At 51.5% G+C, this 18,510-nt stretch overlaps 6 protein-coding genes across 6 annotated transcripts; 3 read left to right on the top strand and 3 right to left on the bottom strand.

Annotated features, from left to right (window-relative positions):
- Window positions 1-1,054: 1,054 nt before the first annotated feature.
- N7489_011046 (uncharacterized protein) lies at window positions 1,055-4,437 on the top strand (the record flags this gene model as incomplete). Its single annotated transcript, XM_056716795.1, has 2 exons — window positions 1,055-3,561; window positions 3,582-4,437. 2 exons carry the CDS (start codon window positions 1,055-1,057, stop codon window positions 4,435-4,437), a joined length of 3,363 nt encoding a protein of 1,120 aa, XP_056564417.1.
- Window positions 4,438-4,511: 74 nt separating this feature from the next.
- N7489_011047 (uncharacterized protein) lies at window positions 4,512-6,551 on the top strand (the record flags this gene model as incomplete). The annotated part of the gene is made up of 1 exon (XM_056716796.1): window positions 4,512-6,551. One exon carries the CDS (start codon window positions 4,512-4,514, stop codon window positions 6,549-6,551), a length of 2,040 nt encoding a protein of 679 aa, XP_056564418.1.
- A 155-nt stretch (window positions 6,552-6,706) lies between these two features.
- On the bottom strand, window positions 6,707-7,731 carry N7489_011048 (class I SAM-dependent DNA methyltransferase; the record flags this gene model as incomplete). Its single annotated transcript, XM_056716797.1, has 4 exons — window positions 6,707-6,895; window positions 6,960-7,137; window positions 7,210-7,313; window positions 7,375-7,731. The coding sequence occupies 4 exons, from the start codon at window positions 7,729-7,731 to the stop codon at window positions 6,707-6,709; spliced, it is 828 nt and encodes a 275-aa protein (XP_056564419.1).
- Window positions 7,732-8,317: 586 nt separating this feature from the next.
- Window positions 8,318-10,923, top strand: N7489_011049 (putative sugar hydrolase; the record flags this gene model as incomplete). Its single annotated transcript, XM_056716798.1, has 6 exons — window positions 8,318-8,350; window positions 8,426-8,540; window positions 8,597-8,660; window positions 8,728-9,383; window positions 9,446-9,723; window positions 9,787-10,923. 6 exons carry the CDS (start codon window positions 8,318-8,320, stop codon window positions 10,921-10,923), a joined length of 2,283 nt encoding a protein of 760 aa, XP_056564420.1.
- A 394-nt stretch (window positions 10,924-11,317) lies between these two features.
- Window positions 11,318-14,940, bottom strand: N7489_011050 (uncharacterized protein; the record flags this gene model as incomplete). Its single annotated transcript, XM_056716799.1, has 2 exons — window positions 11,318-12,805; window positions 12,997-14,940. The coding sequence occupies 2 exons, from the start codon at window positions 14,938-14,940 to the stop codon at window positions 11,318-11,320; spliced, it is 3,432 nt and encodes a 1,143-aa protein (XP_056564421.1).
- Window positions 14,941-16,147: 1,207 nt separating this feature from the next.
- N7489_011051 (pre-rRNA-processing protein ESF1) lies at window positions 16,148-18,374 on the bottom strand (the record flags this gene model as incomplete). The annotated part of the gene is given in 3 exon segments (XM_056716800.1): window positions 16,148-17,722; window positions 17,734-18,230; window positions 18,308-18,374. 3 exon segments carry the CDS (start codon window positions 18,372-18,374, stop codon window positions 16,148-16,150), a joined length of 2,139 nt encoding a protein of 712 aa, XP_056564422.1.
- Window positions 18,375-18,510: the final 136 nt, after the last annotated feature.

The raw sequence follows: 18,510 nt of genomic DNA on the forward strand, positions 1-18,510 counted from the left end.
CTCGACACGTTCTCAGCGGGTACCAGCAGTTATGATTCGGAATCCTCGAGGTGCTTCAGGACGTGAGGATAGGGATGGACTTGGGAATGCGTTGCTCCTGCTTTTTCTGTTAGTGGAACACACACAAACCCATTCAGTCATCATTCAGTGTCATTCTTGCATGCAAATTCCAGACACCAATTGAAAAAGATCTCCGCAAGCTCTGTGTTGAGGGTACCTAGGAGGTGTTCAGATTGGGTGTAGCTAGGAGGTGATGGACAGGGCTTGGGGGCAAGCCGGAAATCAACTCCGAATGGCGTCGGACCAATCAGGGTGGCAAAAGGACGAACATCATGGGCTTCTCCGCCCTTATTTTTTAGGCGAAATTGGAATTTCCGCTCCGAGCTTATCAGTGGCGCCAATAGCTCGTGGAGAAACCTGCTTTGGGGGAATCAAGCCACATCTTTGACCTGCTCAACGGGATTACAACCACCTAGGACGCAAGCCGTCACATCGCAAAAGGGCGTTGAAAGATCCCAAAAGGCCATAGGCGCGAAATTCTATCTCTTCATCGGTCTCGACGGAATGTTTTGATTCTACAGCTGGCTATCGTTATGCATCTAGTCTACAAGAGACAGTCTGGATGTCGTAGCACGGGCTAGAAAATCGTGTTTCTATGCTTAGTCTCTAGTTGTCCAGATAATATGCGCCTACCGGCTGGAATAGGTCGGTCTATGCATGCTCTGCACGCAGGGAATGCTCTAGAAACCTGGGATTTAGGGCTCAGAACTAGACTCCCCAGGATTCAATCATCTTCATCATCGTTTCCCACGGGTGTCCATTGACTCCATTGATTCAATTTGTATGATATCTGGAAATGAACGGCTGCTATTGTATGCTTCATAGATCCGAGGATTATAGGTCGCCTCAGGCATTAAAATCATGTGATCATGGCAATTCACGTGACCGTGGTATCTCCCCTTTGCGAAGACTATCTCTTGCAAGCACTCATGGACGCATTGCGATATTTGAATTATCTAGTTGCAGTGAAATGCAAGCATAACGGCATACAGAAATGTCTTTGCGCGGGCCCATGCGGCGGTCGCACTTGAGGCAAGTGAGCGCGGCGAGTTTGGAGAGCAGCTCCACCCACTCACTGGAGGCTTCGAACCGTGACCACGACCACGACCAGGCCACAGATGATCGGACTGTCAGGTTGTCCTCAGCAAGCTGGACACGGCACCAATGTGCGCTTTGGGTGCACGATGAGACGTTTTCACGTGAAGAGATTTTGTTGAATCCATCGGCTTTCGGCGAAACTGAAGTGCAAGTTGGAGATGTCGTCGAGATCCTGCCCATGCGGGGATCTGGCGATGCTGGTTATTCTACCCTAAAACCCGAGGCAGCTTCGAAAGCTGGTCGCGAGAGTCATGTCGAACTCAACTCGGCGTCTCAAGCGGATAACACCTCGAAATTCAAGACTCCACTGCAGAGCCGTTGTCTATTCGTGGTGAAGGCCTTGCCACCAGAAACCAAGGCTCGGAATCCTCAGTTAGAGATTTCAGTAACAAACAACATTGCCAACATCTTTGGTTTCAAGAATAGAACGCAAGTTCTATTATCCATTGTGGATCGAGACCAATGTGCGGCGTCTCACGTCGACATCGCCTTTCGCGATCAATACATGGTCCGATCGGACATGTGGAGACTAGTCATGTCGGAGTTGTCAGATAAAATCATATACAAAGGACAAAAGATCATGTTTATGGGGAGCATCAAAGCCACTGTCAAAAACATCTTTATCCGAGAGAAGAAATGTCTTTCCGGATATTTCTCGCCAAAGACGATCCCTATTTTCCGAAGCGAGTCCGCCAAATATGTCCTATTCATTCAAATGTCGAAAGAAATGTGGAACTTTGACTCGGAGGGGACTGGAGACATCCTCTTCAGTCGGGTTATCAATGGTTTCCTACCGGAGCTCTTCAAGAGATGGGCTAATTCGGACGCAAAACATTTGGTTACCATTGTGCTTTTCACTCGAGTCGAATATGACAGGTCCAGCAATTTAAGCCAGCCTAAACTCGGCGCTGGGAACTTGAACAGCAAATCCGGACCAAACAGAGTTCCAACTCGAGATTTCTACCGTGTGGTAGTAAATGATATGGCAAGCGGCCATTGGACAACCATTCTGGACGAGCTGAAAAGGGAATTCAGGACCTTTTTGCGAGATGTGTCAATCCTGAAACCGGACGACATTGATGCTACATCTGGCAGTGGTATCAAGGGCACCTCCAAGCCAAACCTGGCGACCATTGCTGGGCACCCAAGCTCAGCTCTACGGGGAAACATCCTAGAAGCAATTCATCTCGCCTCTGCTCACCTGGCTTTCGATCATATTGATCGAGACATGGTCCACACTGGCACCTCAATCATTGTTATCACCCCCGGTAGCGGCGTTTTCGAGGTCTCTTACGAGTCCTTGGCTTCTACAACAGAAGCTCTTGCGAACCGAGGCATAGCAATTGACTTGGTCTGTTTGAGTCCGATGCCTCTGCATTCTGTTCCACTCTTCAAATACCGGGAGCCAGTGGAGCGACATTCCGGGGATTTGGAGGGGGCTAGATTCAGTGTTAACAGGGATAGGATGTCTCCTGAGATACATCATTCCCTTTCAAGCGTTGTTAGCAGATCATCGTATCTTTCCCCAAGCTCATACCTGTCTGCAACTAGAATGAGGGAACGCGCAACGCCACAAGCCAAAGACTGGAGCTTTGGTATCCCTCATTGGCTTGACATCTCCTATTGGAACCCTGAAACATACCGAGAGGCCCGGCGAATCTTGAAAAAAGACCCGAATGCGCCTATCTCTCTTACCGTCACTCGGCCATCAAAGGCTTTCACGCCACGAGTGCGTATGTATGAGATCCAAATGATGGGAGTCATGGAGAGTGAACAAGCAAACATCACAATCCCCTACCTTACCGAAGGGCGAGGCGGAACAAGAATTCGTGGGTCGTGGCCCGGTTATAACCCGGGTAGTCGTGCTCCCCCTAAAATCCGTTCCAGGAATCCCTCATCTCTCAAGGCACAGCTTAGTGATAGTCTTCGCCCGGGGTCATTTGTTCAAAATGCGGCAGACCAAGATGAATCGCAAACTCGAGATACGCAGAGTTCACGCAAGGAAGTGATGTCTTGGATGGACCAATATGATGAAAATATTTTCGCTGTCTCTCCGAAACGGCAGCAAGCTACCAAAGCGCCCAAGGCAAAGCGACCCAGTGAATCAGAAGTCCAGGCCGCTGGAGGCGGCTTGCATGAACGGCTATCTGCCCGCTCCATCACGCGCCTTCGCCATCATGAAACGAATCCAGCGGACGAGAGTGATTCTTTGCACTCTGGACCTCGAAGAATTGACTCGAATATGACTACACCAAAAAGCCCAAGCTCGGCCAAGAGCATGTCTCCCATAAAACCAGCGTTGAAAAAGACACCGGCGCCAATGACCTCGCGAATTTCTCGGACGATTAGCTTTGCGCTTCGAGGCTTGAGTGCTACTCCCCGAGAGCCTTGGCGAGCACGGTGGTCAATGTGGAACATGCCAGTGCTATGCCCATGACAAACCAAAGAACTCCTGCCGGGTCAGTTTCCGATGCCAGGAGCATCACTTCTTTGAGTCCGTCAGAAACAGCATCCACTACATCAGTCTTCGATGTACTTTCGACATCTTCAACACCAGCCAAATCCTCCCAGACTCCTGCTAAGCCGATTTCAATCAAAATACCTCCCAAAAACCCACCAAAGGAATCCGAACATCCAGAGGGGGCAGGCCCCCATGGATCACTGCCGGTGGAAACGCCAGCGAATGAAGTTGGTCGGAGCCATGGTGAAGATCATCTGACCGACCACAAGATCGAGATCACTCTCAGCCATAGTCCACACGAGCCACACTCGCGACCCTCCCCGAGCAAAGCTTTATCTCCGTGGGTCCGATCGGTCAACCCATGCAATACTCCTAAAGACGTGCTGCGGGATACCAGCTGGTTTGGCCGTTGGCAACATGCGTATCCTCGCCCTCCACATGTGGCCGTGGTAAAGTGGAAGAGCTTGAAGTCTCCCGCGGTGCTTCCATTGACGACAGAAGAATTTCCGACAGCTAGTGTGCTTGCTTCAGACTATCTGCAGACACCGTACCGTGTCTTCCCAAATGAAGATTCCGAAGGCATTGAAGCACCAAAGACACGCGGAGTCCTTTTACGAGAAATGATCTCGCTGCGGCTTTCTCATGGCTTCCAAATCGTTGTTGGAAAGCATGTGGCCGAAGTGTCCTCACAGCCCGCCCTTGAATCATTGAACGTCTTCGATCTCCGAGGTCTAGAGCGCGATGGGCTTACAATGTTTCTCTCCAAGGGCAACACGATTCACCGACTTGTCTGCATCCAGGGGGAGAAGTTGAAGTGACCCGCTTTACGCATCAGAACTCTGCGGTGATCACTTCTCCCAGGAGGCCTACCTTTACTCTCTATCAACCGGCGATGAAAACAATATTGAGCGCGGAATATGAAGTGAAGAATATCAAGCTGGATCCAACCTCCGAAGAGTACAACTGGAACTATGCCGATAATTATGTGGCTGGTCATCGAGATTATCTCCAGAACCCAGCACAGCAGCTGCACTTCTGGCGAGTCCGTTACGTCTTGATCCCGCTTCAACTTCATGGCAATTCTCGGCGAAATTTGCAGACTTCTCATGAGGATAATGAGGAAGAAATTCATTTGCTGGGGATCAGCCAACTGACCCATATCTGGCAACGACACAAATACGTGTCGCCGGAGGAAAAGCTTTTCGAGACGTCAAACCCCAAGCGAGACCAGAATCCTTTGAACATAATGTACCAGACACGCAATCCATCAGAAGTCGTTACGGCCGAGCTGGACCGTTTACTACTCACTGATCCAGGACTCGACAATGCCCCTGCTCAGCTCTTACCCGAGTCCGAACTGTTGGATAGATCCAGCATCAGTCTTATGTCATTGGCGCAAATTATCCAAGGCGAGAAGGGTGTCCGGATGATGGACCGGAGGTGGCATTGGAGGTTACACTACAACTGCTTCATCGGGTTTGAATTCACGACCTGGCTATTGCAGAACATACGTGATATCGATACCCGTGAACAAGCAGTCAAATTTGGCAACGAGTTAATCGAGCATGGCTTGTTCCAACACGTGGAGAAGAGACACAATTTCCGAGATGGCAACTATTTCTATCAAGTGTGCCCCGAGTATCGTGTCACCCGTCCAGAGTCTCGAGGAAGCTGGTTCCCTCAGCTTAGGTCAGACAAATCTATACCGTCGACTCCCGCTGTCGGGACTGCCAAGGACTCTCCTGCCAGCCTCAAAGCTCGATCAGACAGCATCGACGAGCGCATACCACAGACTCCCAACACTCCCTCCAAGGCGAAGAACAAGGTCGCCATCATGCTATCCAAATCGATGAAATTCGACGTTGATCCGCGCAAGCGGTCAAACCGGCCGGAAGTGGTCGACCTTCACTGGGACCGACTGCATAACCCGGAGAATTGCTTCCATATCGAACTCAGTTGGATGAGCACGACCCCCAAGTTGATCGAGGATACCGTACTTTCTTGGGCCTCGACCGCCGACAAATTCGGGCTGAAGTTGGTACAAGTGCCGATCGCCGAAGCCTGTGCTATCGACAAGACACAGCCATTTCGGAAACCCTACAGGATCAAACTCAAAGTCCCGCCGCCCAAAGGACCACTGCACACAGTGTTCAACAATGCGTCGTTTGCGCACCCGGGTCCACCAGATCGCCTCTACTACCAAAAAGCCATATTGCGGAAGTTTGATTTCGTACTGGACTTCGAAGCCTCCTCGGCATTCCCAGCAGACGTTGAAGTATCCTACTCCTGGGGGAAGCCCGATTACACTTACCCGCAATACATCCACCGAACCGGAAGCATCCTCGCACAGATCACCGACGAAGGCGATTTCCTCCTCCTCGCGAATCGGCTGGTGAGTACCCGCAGCACCGCGAGTCGAGACGCAGGCCGTTTCGACAGCCACAGTCGGTCTGACTTCCGAGGCCGTGCAACGAATCACGATGGACTGGACCGTGTCTCGCCCCGACTTTCTCCAATTACCCGGCCTGTTCATGACATCGGCAACATCGGCAGCCCACTTACCCCTGGATCAGCAAGCACTGACTCGGGAAACCTGTACCGTGCTCCGGAACACATCCTTAACGGCCTGGCCGAGTTCTGCAGCGACACAGCCCAACTAGAGAAGTTCTATTCGGAGTCTCATGCTCGTCCAGTATCCACGAAGGTGGAATCGACTACCACAAACCTGATGGACGCATCGATCCCGTCGCTCGAGCTTCCTGCCAGCGTGGTCAGTCATCCTGTCTCGCCGCACCAAGGGTTGCCATCCCGGATTACCCGCGAGTCGCGCGAGGGACTTATGTCACCGGAAGTTTCGCGTGTCCGGGCTCGAGGAGAAAGTCTCAGCTACAACGCAAGCCCTAGGAGTGGCAGCTTACGACCCTTGATCTAACCATTCGAAGATACCCATTTGACGCTCTGATGATTTTGTACCCAAATGAAATGCGATGTTAGCTATGTACTTGTTTCTGTGAATGAAAAGTGGCCGTGAGCCGGACTTGATTATTACCAATTCCCGATGTATCTGATTTCCTTCAGCCTGTCCATCTAAATCTCAGATACAGGCCTCATCCTGAAGCCGAGTATTTTTGGAAATTCGGTAAAATTCCTCGATGCGTGTTCACGTAGGGAATCACGAAAGCTTTCGTCGAAATTGGTCTCTTCAAGTGCATCCACGACGAGACCTGCCTGGAAGAACGGTGCAAAGAGCTGGTTTAAAGGCCGATGGAACATGTACTACCGCGTTGTTTAGTCCTGTTACTCCCTAAGACAGGAAAGGTTTCTACGTGTAGTCACATACCGGGGACTCGGTCTCCCCTTCAAAGACCAATTGTCTCGCCGGGGGGACGTTCAAATATTTCCTTAGAACAATGGAACGGTCGACGATTCGCTGGCCGGTCTCTGGATCCTCATGGACTACTATCTGCCGAGCTGCACCAGATGTGAAAAAGAGCGGATGAAGCAGAGTAGCGACGAAGCTGGGAGATATAGCTATTAGTTTGCACAAGCATTCAGGGTCAGGGTCGAAAGCAAAAACGCCTAGCACTCACCAACCGTTCGGTTTGAGGAGTTGTTTCAGAGATCTTGCCAATGGCCCCAGATTCTGAATGTCCATGAGAGCCATATTCATGGTGATAACATCGAACCCGTCCTCCTACGCAAGTGCGTTAAAATGTGGGCAAGACTATAGTCTATACAAAGTCTTGTGAACTGACCATGACACGAGTATCGGCCATGAAAGTATCCCAAGAGGACTGCTTTGTAACGTCGAGGCAGTGGAAGGAAATCCTATTCCCATATTGGGAAGTGTCCGTTCGTGCCTTTGCACGATCGATCATCGACACTGCGCCGTCGGTCGCGATGACCGAAGCAGCTTTCTGGGCTAACCAGCGAGCTACAAGGCCATTTCCCGTTGCAAGGTCTATAGCACGACATCCTTCTAATTTGCCGACCAGTTTCTCCAAAATGGGGAGTTCTAGAAAGCGGAAATAGTCGTTTCCTTCGTCGCCCATTCCTTTATCCCAAGAATGGGCGAAAGACTCCCAGGATGTCAGAGGATCGTTTGATGCCATGTCTAACAGGATATTCGAGCAAAATAGGTGTCATTTGTACGATGCCGGTGGTTTTACGAGAAACACCTTGGCAACGATGACTCATTGAATAACCCACCTGGGCACTCTCAGTGAACTGCTACGAAGGGGAATTCTACTAGCTACCTACAGCAGACGTATTCATTTGAGAGAATCCAAAACACATGTGTTTTTCTCAACTCCAAGGTAAGACATCTCGCAATTTAGCCTGATATCCTCCATGCAACATTTTAACCGCTCGTCCTGGTTGGCGAGACATTCCGATCCAACGGTGATGTACTACCCCGAACTCCCGAGAAAGCAGATGTCTGGCGAACGCGCTATTCAGAATCAGGCCATGGCGGACAATACACCGTGTCAAATGAAGCAGGTTAGCCTGCCCAGGTTGTGTTGGCGTAAAACAAATAGAGCTTGACTGTCCTCTTGTCATTCTCTTTCTTCTCTCTTCTACTTTTTTGAATCCTATACAAAGCTGAAAGATAGCTACCAGGTATCTCTGGGGTAAATTGCGTAGAACAGATTTCAAGAATAAGTATCTCAACTGAGATTCCCTACATTTTCTCCCAAGATGAAGTTCACTGCGGGGATGTGGTGCCTGCAGGTAATTCCGATCGCTTCTTAATGAACTTGCCATAGAATAAAAGAATCAATGCTGACGTGCAATCGGATCATATAGGATGGCGTCAGCATCGAGTGGATGAGCAACGTAGAGCGATTCTCCATTGAAGACGACTCGGTCAATCTGCTGTTGAACAAGTTCCAGGCACACCGAGGACATACCCTCAATTCGCGTAGGTTTTCAATCCTCCCTTATTATAGAAATCCAAAAGCTAACAAAAGTATACAGCAACTGTCTCAGCGCGGGTCACCTCGCCAGTGGAGGGAGTCATCGGTGTGAAGCTTGTGCACTGGTAAGTACATCGAGGGCTCAAACAAGGGCTCTCAATGTTGGTGTTAGCAATCACTAACAGCACACAGGGCGGGCCAAAACGACAACGGCCCTCACTACCACCTGAACAAGACCACCGGACACACCAAGATCGAGCACGACAAGGCCGGAAAGAAACTCAACTACACAAGCGGGCCCGTTAATCTGGCTGTGAACACCTCCGCCAATGAACTAGGCCTAGAATTCCAGTCTCCAGCCGGCAAGAAACTGACCGGTCAATCATTCCGCTCTATCGGATACGTGCGCGATCAACGCACTGAGAAACATCGCTACGAGGATGGAATGTACGCCGAGCGCCAGGGATACATGCTCGCAGGGCTTGATCTCGGCGTTGGCGAGAAGGTCTACGGTCTTGGAGAGCGGTTCGGGCCTCTGGTCAAGAACGGACAGACAGTCGATATCTGGAACGAGGATGGCGGTACCTCGTCCGAGCTGGCGTACAAGAACATCCCGTTCTATATCAGTTCAAAGGGATATGGTGTTTTCGTCAATCATCCTGGCAAGGTTAGTCTGGAGGTGCAGTCTGAGCGCACGACTCGCGTCAATATCTCCGTTCCTGGCGAGGAGGTCGAGTACTTCGTTGTATATGGAGCTACGCCGAAGGATATCCTGAATCGGTATACTACTTTGACTGGCAGGCCGGCCTTGGTTCCGTCATGGAGTTATAACCTCTGGCTTACTACGAGTGAGTTTGGGATATGATTTGCTCCGGAAAACTGGATGGAAGAAGCTGACATCTATAAAAAGGCTTTACGACCAACTATGACGAGGAGACCGTCACCGGGTTCCTTGATGGATTCCGTGACCGTGACATCCCACTGGGTGTCTTCCATTTCGATTGCTTCTGGATGAAGTCGTATCAGTGGTGCGACTTCGACTTCGACTCGGAGATGTTCCCAGACGCATTGGGTTACCTCAAGCGTCTCAAGGAGCGCGGTCTCCGCATCAGTGTCTGGATCAACCCGTACATCGCGCAGGCATCGCCATTGTTTGAAGAGGGCAAGAAGAACGGTTACTTCATCAAGGTATGTTCCGAGAGGGCGGCACATAAATGACAAACGAAGAAAACAACCACTAACAATCCACAGCGCACCGATGGCTCAGTATGGCAATGGGACATGTGGCAAGCCGGCATGGCAATCGTAGACTTCACGAATCCCGCCGCCAGCAAGTGGTACAACACGCACCTGGAGCGACTAATGGAGATGGGCGTCGACAGTTTCAAGACCGATTTCGCCGAGCGCATCCCAGTCAAGGGCGTCCAATACCACAACGGCGCCGATCCCGAGCGCATGCACAACTACTACGCTCTGCTCTACAACAGGATTGTGTACGAGACACTCAGCAAGGGCGTCGGACGAAACCAGGGTCTCCTCTTCGCGCGCAGTACCGCACCAGGCGGACAGGCGTACCCCGTGCATTGGGGCGGCGACTGCGAGAGCACGTTCGAGGCGATGGCCGAGTCCCTGCGCGGCGGACTGAGTCTGATGCTGTCCGGATATATCTTCTGGGCGTCTGATATCGGTGGGTTCGAGGGTACGCCGCCACCGGCGCTGTACAAGCGATGGGTGCAGTTTGGGCTGCTGTCGACACACTCGCGTCTGCATGGATCGTCTTCGTTCCGGGTGCCGTGGATCTATGGGGAGGATTGCTCGGATGTGCTGCGGGACTGCGTTAAGCGCAAGATCTTGCTTACGCCGTATATTCTGCAGGAGGCGCTGAAGGGCCATGGAACCGGCACGCCGCTTATGAGGCCGCTGTTCTTGGAGTTCCCTGAGGATCTCAATACGTATGCGATTGATACGCAGTATATGTTTGGGCCGAATTTGCTGGTTGCGCCGGTGTTTACCGAGGAGGGTGAGGTTACTTTCTATGTGCCTCGGTCTTCTGATGATGAGGCTGGGAAATGGATCTCGTGGTTTGATCATTCCAAGTCTTATGAGCCTGGTCGATGGTACACGGAGACTCATGGCTTTGATACCATGCCCATCTTGATCCGTCCCGGCTCTGTTACTGTCACCAATCCCACGATCAAGGCCCCTGAGGATGATGCCTTGTCGGGAATTGAGTTGCTGGTCAATGGGCGCCTGCGGGCTGAGACTACAGTGGAAATTGTCAATTCGGCCCAGTCAGACGAGATCTTGAAGACTGTTCGAGTTGCTCCTACTGAGGATGGGAAGGTTGAAGCAAGTGGCCACAGTGTGAAATTGGTCTATGTCGCCTAGATCCGTGTCAAATAGAGAATGAGATTCATGGAACTTATGTCATTTGCATCAAATTGGTCAAGAGTCATATTAAAAACGTAGGGGAGGAGCCCCCACAAGCAGAACTAGACTTCAGTATGAAGTAGGTGGGTATCATATTCAAAACAGGTCGCAATGCAAGAGGCAGAGCCGAAAGCAAGCAAACGCAAGAAACGCAAGAGAAAGCAAAGAACAGAAAGAGAATCAAAACCCCGAAGCCCAGGTCTGGTACCCATATCAGGCAGGACCAAATCAGAAACTATTGGGCGGGTGAAAGGAAAAAAAGAATCAAAAAACAATGCACGAATGCGATAGGAACGAATATGCAATCAGCAAGCGTAAGGAAATCAAAGCCTGGTAAAGCATTAACGCAGAATCACCAAACCTCTTCGACGTCAAGGAGCCACTTGCGGATTCCTTCACGCAACGTATTATCAACACCTGATTGTGCTCTTCTCCGCTCGCGGTCGGCAAGCCCGAGTGTGCTGTCCACATCTTCACGGCAGTGTTCGGCGGTGACAAGGCGGACGACTTCTTCGAGGGCCCCAAGCACCATCTTGCGGCATTCACCACGAGGCACTTCAAGGGGAGGGGCTTCATCGCCTCTAGGGGAGGGGCCTTTGTCTTCAGTTCTACGAGCACGGTTAGGCGAAGGGGCACGTGACTGTGCCATTGAGGAGTAACCGCTCTGTCCCAAGACACGCTCAACAGCGTCAACTAGAACTCCGTCGAGGTCCATCACAGGCTCCTCGACGAACCGCTCTTCCACAAAGCTCTGGTCCCGTTCATCAGTACCAAGGCCGTGGGTCGGCTTATCATGCCCAGAAAAGAAGCTGGCGAATTGCGAGGCCGAGGCAGCTCCAGTAGATCCACGCGGGTTAGTGTTGGCAGTCGGAGAAGGCGTATGAGAAGCCCCAGAGTTGTGACCCACTATGATCTTGCGTCGCAAACGAAGTCGTTTCACCGTGGAAGCCTTGGTGTCTGCAATCAAAGTTGTCGCAACATCTACCCATTTCTCTGATCCGTCCACATCAGATGTGGAGGGGATGTACGGGGATGGTTCAGCCCGCATTGCTTGTTTGATTTCTGCTTCAAGAGAAGCATAAGGCCGGACCGCTTGGAGCGAGAAATCCTCGTGGAAAAATTTCAACCAACCAGCCACATGGGCAGTCGGTCCATCGCTATCCTTCATGGTACCGGGGAATCCGGAGCCACTGCTGTGCGTAGAAGCAACTGCGTCCATACTAGTAACGGATGTTCTAGTCTTCTTTGGCGAGGCAATAGTCGAATCACCGGATGAAGAAAGTGACATGAAACCTGGAAGTGGAAGGTCAACGTCCACCACGCCTTCCTCTGCTCGGACTGATAACTTCAAAGGCGACTCCCGAACTTGGCTGGTGAGCGATGATGGCTCTGGCGAGGCGGGCTCGGCATTGTGAGGAGCAGCAGCAGAAGAAGTTGGAATCGAAATGTTTCCACTGGGGGCTGTTTCAGGCCGGTGCTCATCTTCATTTTCTGTGACTTCCTTCACCATTTGAGTCAAAGTGGTTGACCCGCGTCTAGCAGGACCAGATATTGTAGAGACGGACCTTTTGCGAGCTTCAGATGGGGAGTATGGCTCGGTACCGTCTGTAGATGAGCCCTGGCGGGAGCTCCAAAGACCGGAGAAAATACCGCCCCAGCGGCCTCCAGCTGAGGAAAAGCTGCCGTTTGTGCTCACTGCAGAGCTGTCACTTCGCTGAAGACTCTTCAGTAGAGTCTCCGATGCTAGGCTATCGCTGCCTTCAGCTGCGCTGCGCTCTGTTCTGGCCTGGGTGGAGTGGCTTGGCTGGGAAGTAAAATGGGGAACAGGAACAGTGCTGCTCTGAGTGATCATAGAAGTAGTTGCCCCACTCGTATTCATGGCCCGAGCATCCTTCGGATGGATATTTGCTCCGGGGGTTTGATGGAGCGAGCATCAGATCCTCTGCGGGCCGAGGCCGATTGTTCCGCTGGTGGGGTTATTTCAGCTCCATCCATTGACCGCTGGGCTGTCTCCTGAGACGAAACGCTCACTGATCGCTGGTGATGATCATTATCGCCCATGATCATTCGTTGAGCACGAGCTCGTCGTTCGATCGCTCTCCGAAGAGACTCCTGTCGGAGGACAGGCACGGTCGGTGGGCTTTGAGAGATAGCACGCATTGAGGCCGATGTGCCAGGTCTCAGAGGGGAAGGTAACGGCTCCAGTCGTTGCTTCGAGGGCAAGAAAGCTGCTAGTAAGAACACGAGGCGACGAGCAGTCATCTTATCTGGGCATACAATGACTGTTCTGTTCGCAAGAATGAGTTCGCCATCCTGCTGAGCTTTGTGCTGCTGGATATGGCGGCGACGATACCACTCGGGCCCAAGGCTGTTGAGCCACTCGGTATGGTTCCCCAAAAATGCTGTCAAGACGACCAAGAAGAAAAAGTTCTGCTCTTTGTCGCCAAGACCACGGACAATCGAGCGGCCTTCCTCCCGCCAGACGCCCCAACGACTTTGTCCAGTGACCACATATGGCGTTTGAAGAGCAAGACTGATCCGGCGGGAGCTGCGAATGGCTTCTTCTTTGAGCTTCGAATTGACCGATAGAATGTTGGCAGGTAAATGCACAATGGTCTGATTAGTCCGCTGCATATTGGGAGGCTTCGCAGGCTTCGGATGTGGCCCGGATAGAGAGTCCACCTTCTTCAAAAGAAAGAGAATTTCGTTGCGAACAAGTCTTTCGAGGTGGGAGAGTGTACGAGTGATGACGTCCCAGTGATCAACTAACAAGTCCAGGCGCTCATCCAGGCTAGCCGGCGGCGAGGCAGAGGATAGACTATCATCAAAAAACCCACCCGGCCAGCGGTGATCAGAATCCAGCGAGCTTGAAAACCCTGGCCGAGGAGAGTCTGGGCCTGGAGTACTAAACCTTGATACAGGACGTCCGGTATTGCGTGGCAGCAACGGGATCTGAATTGTAATTGCAACCGCGTACATCGGTGTTTTCTTCTCCTTGATTTTCTTGCGCTTAGAAACATCCGGGAATGGGAACTCCATCTCGGGCAATGACTCTTGGTAAAGAGCACTGGCATAGTCATGTCGCTCAGCCGATGCTTCCGCGCCTTCCGGAAGATTCACACTAAACATGCGAGTCAAGAGAACTGTGACTTTGGATGGTGGCTTGTCGTCCACTCCTCGGGCTCCTCCTATGGGAGCCGAGGGACTCCCTGTGGTATAGGCTCGGGAAAGTGGACTGCGGGCAGCAGGTGATGCACTCACCCCAGTCGCCGGGCTTTCATCAGCGGAAATTATGTGCATTTTTGTAGAGGACCCCCGGTAGCTGAAGGCGCTGCTTCCGAAAATGCAGTTCAGAAGGCCAGTATCATTGGAATCGGCGGAGTGTCGCGATGGGCCAGGGTCATGCCATGTTCCCGGTGGCGCCAGTGTAGAGCTACGGCCCCGAGCCCGGGAAAAAGCACCCGGGCCGGCTGGTGACGACCTGCGTGCATCTGCAGCTGCGGAGAGTGGGCTCGATTCGATGAGGGAGGATTGAGTGAGAAGGTTGCGACGTGTTCCACGAGAAAGACTTGAGACAGCTCGAGTATGTCTAAGTCCGGACTGATCGTTGCCTTGTGGATCGATTCCAAGACCGGCGGGGGGTGAATCGGACGCACGAGTGTCAAGTAAGACACATGCATCTCGGTCGCCCAATGCATTTTGTGCAACAATCACACGAAAATCTTTAATTGGATCCAATTCCATTCCCCCACGATCATCATATGCACCAGCGGTCGAGGCATTGGGGGAATTGAAGGTCGTCTGCAACGGAAAGGCATGGGTATTGGAACGTCGAAGGAGGCTGGCGTCGGGGAAAAGAAGACCGGAGGTATGTTCCTCTTCAGTCACAGACTCGAGAGGCGTTCCATTGCTTCGTCCAGAATACGCCGCCGGATTCAGAGTCGACGCGGCGGTACTCAAGAGTCGGCCAAGCATGGTGAATGAGAACGGGGAAACCCGCAGAGAACAGGTACTTGGGGATGCAGGGAAAAGGAAACGGGCCGGTCGAATTCACGCGGTGTAACGATGGGTATCAGGCAGCTAGGAATATCTAGGCTGCATCCACCCATAGCTTAATTCGACGAAGCAAGAATCATCATCAGACGATGAAGGGAATTGAGAATATCCAGAGTTATGAGGGGAGTGGAAGGTGGGATGAGGTGCAGCAGTGGGGCTGGGATCAGCAATTAGGGGGGTTAGGAATTGGCTTTGCACCCACGAGGACTCCACAGTCTGATCAGGATTGTGTAGAAAACCAGGAAGTCAAATGAAATGATCCCAGAGCTTCTTAAGGGACCCAGTTCCTTGAACAGAGAAACCACCCGGGGAGACAGTGGAGAGGGAATGTGAAAGGGCGGTGAAGGAAGTCACATGATCTCAGCCTCATCTTGTACGGTGAGCAACAGTGACCTTTTCGTCTGTTCTTATAGATCGGTTTCTCTGACTCTGGGTGCACCCCTTGGAAACATAACGAGATACACAGTTTATAGCGGAGGAATAGCCTATCCTGACCAACTATTTCCGACTATCGGAACTGTATCCAATGATACCTCTACCAATCACTCCTATTGGCCACCATGTCGCTATTTCCTACCGTCCTGGTGTCACCGTATTAGTCGGATTTACAAGGAATCGTGTTACTCGGGGGCGCTGATTTGTGTGATTTGAGGCGGATCTCAATTTGGGATTGGAGGGAAGTGATTTATCTCCCAAATATTACTCATGATGGGCACATGCCATCTCTCACCGTCACTCATACCTCGTGTGATACAAGCATCATGCTTGCAACCCCAGATACCACACCTCTCGACTGGCCCCTATAATCATGTTTGTAAACACCCCGACCCTAGAGGAAAGAAACCCTCTCCATGTTGACTACTAAGCTACATATATTCTATCCACGTGGTTGTACCCTTGGGCCGGTCCTGTTTCCTGTTTCCGTTCCCGTTTTCCATCGTAGAAAGTTGACACAAGCCGTCACATTGACTTTCACCTACATATTCTAGACCGCATGTTACTGCTATGCATCTGGTCTCATATTGCCAATGTACATATGTAAAAGAGATCCTATTTCACAATTCAACTCCTTTCATTGAACTCCAGTGTATATTAACTTCCAAATCATTTCAGTTCGACTATACTTTCAGTGAGAACGCTTGACTTTTGCCACTAGTCGCTTCAACTCCTCAGAACTAGACTCCTTCGGGGACTTCTTCTGCTTCTTCTTGGTATCCCGGCTTTCTGTTGGAGCCTCCGCCTCCGCGTCATCGCCGGCACGCCGGCGCTTACGGCCCTCGTCCAACAGGGCCTTCATGCCGGAAGTTGACTTGAACCGGGGGTTGGTAGGATCGATGGCGAAATCATGAGTGTCGTACAGACGTGCGAAACGCGGGTCGCTGACGTTGACTTTGAAGTCATCTGTCTGGGCAGGCTCCACCTTCTTGCCCTTCTTGCCCTTGCCCTTCTTCCGGGCCTGCTTCTCAGCCTTTTCGATCTCGTTCATGTCGAAGTGTTTGATGTTGACCTTTTCGTCATCTACCATCAGCAGCTCCAACTCAGCCCGTTGGGCAGCTGAGGCGGCTTCCTCGGCAGCACGTTCCTCACGCTTCTTGCGTCTCTCCTCCTTGCGTCGAGCACCTGCTGTAGCCTTTCCATCAGGGTCGTCAAAGAAGGGATCATTGAATCCCATTTCTTCTTCCTCTTGCTGTGGTACCTCGGCTGGAGCAGCTTCGTTGTCTTCACTGTCCGCTGTGGCACCCTCCTCTGCAGATGCCTTAGGGGCCTTGAGTTTCTCCTTTCGGCGCTTTTTGCGCTCACGCTCTTTCCGCACATATTTTTCAATTGTGGTTTCTTCGATCTCCGGTTCATTTTCGAAGATGGTGTCCTTGCCATGGCCGCCAGCCAAGCCCGATGTGAAAGTAACCTCCATCTCGCCGACGGGACGTTCCGCTTTGGTGCGGGTAGGCTCGGCGCTCAGACCCAGCAACGCACGCATGCGCTGTCTCTCGGCCTCTTTCTTAGATAGCTTTGTAGTCGTAGCTTCTCCTGCAGTATTATCCACAACTTCGACGCCTCCGTCCTCGTCGTCTGAATCTTCGCTCTCGGAACTATCGCTACCGAGGTAGGCTTTCAGGTCGTTCTCGTCAATGTCCTGGCGTGAGCCCCGGAAGGCACGTGCCTGGGCTTCTTTTCTTGATTTGTCGTCCGCGTCCCATGTCAATTTGACCTTGCTGTGCTGCAAAGCATCCGTCACAAATTCAGTAGGCTTGTAACCGTCAGGGATCCGAGAACACTCATCCCGAGCCTTGTCATCGGAGAAGTCAGTGTCATCGGGCACGAAACGAAGATCAAAGAAGTTGGCACTAGAGAGGTATTCGGCACCATCCACCAGATCGTAGACGTGCTTTGCAACTTCCTTCGATGAAAATTTGATAATGGCGTAGTAATACCGCAGTCGGTCGAGCTGATACCGGCGTAGCTGTGTAGAGTTGAATTCTTCACCGTCATCAGCCTTCAGCATAGACTTCTTAATTTCCTCCTCCTCCTTATCAGAGTCAAGTTCCTCCTCTTCGGAGTCGTCGTCGTCGTTGTTCTTTTTCTTCCCGGAGGCAAAGATTTCTTTCGGCGGACCTTCAATCTCCTCCCTCTCCATACGCTCCTTTCCAAATTCGCTGGGGTAGACTGTGGCGTTCAACACCCGCCCCCAGATGGAAGGAAACTGGAGAATACTGCCATCAAGTCCTCGGCACGGATGTTTTCCCAGTCAAGGTTGACGACAGCTATCCGATTCGTCACTTCGCCAAGCGGCACATCAGACCGCTGCTCGTCCGGGAACTCGATCACATCCTCTTCCGCCTCATCTTCCTCTTCGCTGGATGTTTCGTCTTCAGATGACGAGGACTCAAAGCCACCATCACGGGAAGGATCATATGAGGCAGCATTGACCCGTTTCAATTCTTTCTGAACTTCTTCGTCGTCATCGGCACTGTCCTCGTCCTCCTCTTCATCCTCGTCCTCATCCTCATCCACCTGGTAAAACTGCTTCAATTTTTCCTTGGTGTCGTCTTTTCTGAGCTTTCGTCCATAGCGGTCAACAGGAGCGTTGCTGGAGAAATCCTTATCGTTTAGCACATGCGCAAAACGCTTATCGAGTTTGACATGGGTCTGGCGTTTGCTAGGAAGACGGTAGCGAGGATCGGTCTGGATGTTCGCAAATCTAGGATCCGCTATAGCAACGCAAATAGTCAGTAAGCATGGTCATGGGGTTTCCTGAAAACAAGTCTTAAGTTTTGACTGTACGTACTGATCGCTGGACCAGCTTCGCCTTTGGGCTTGCCAGCCTTGGACTTTTTCTTGTCTGAACCTGCCATTGTGAGCACTGAAAATATCACTTCACACCACAAGCATGCAAGAAATATTTTCAATGCCTGAATATCGGTAGAGGTCGTCGGATTCAGCAAGTGAAAATAATCGAGACCGATAAATTATTTTTCTGCCCGCCGAAGT

The sequence above is a fragment of the Penicillium chrysogenum genome (assembly GCF_028827035.1).
Source record: "Penicillium chrysogenum strain IBT 35668 chromosome Unknown utg000005l_segment0_segment0, whole genome shotgun sequence".
Classification (NCBI taxonomy): Eukaryota; Fungi; Ascomycota; class Eurotiomycetes; order Eurotiales; family Aspergillaceae; genus Penicillium; species Penicillium chrysogenum.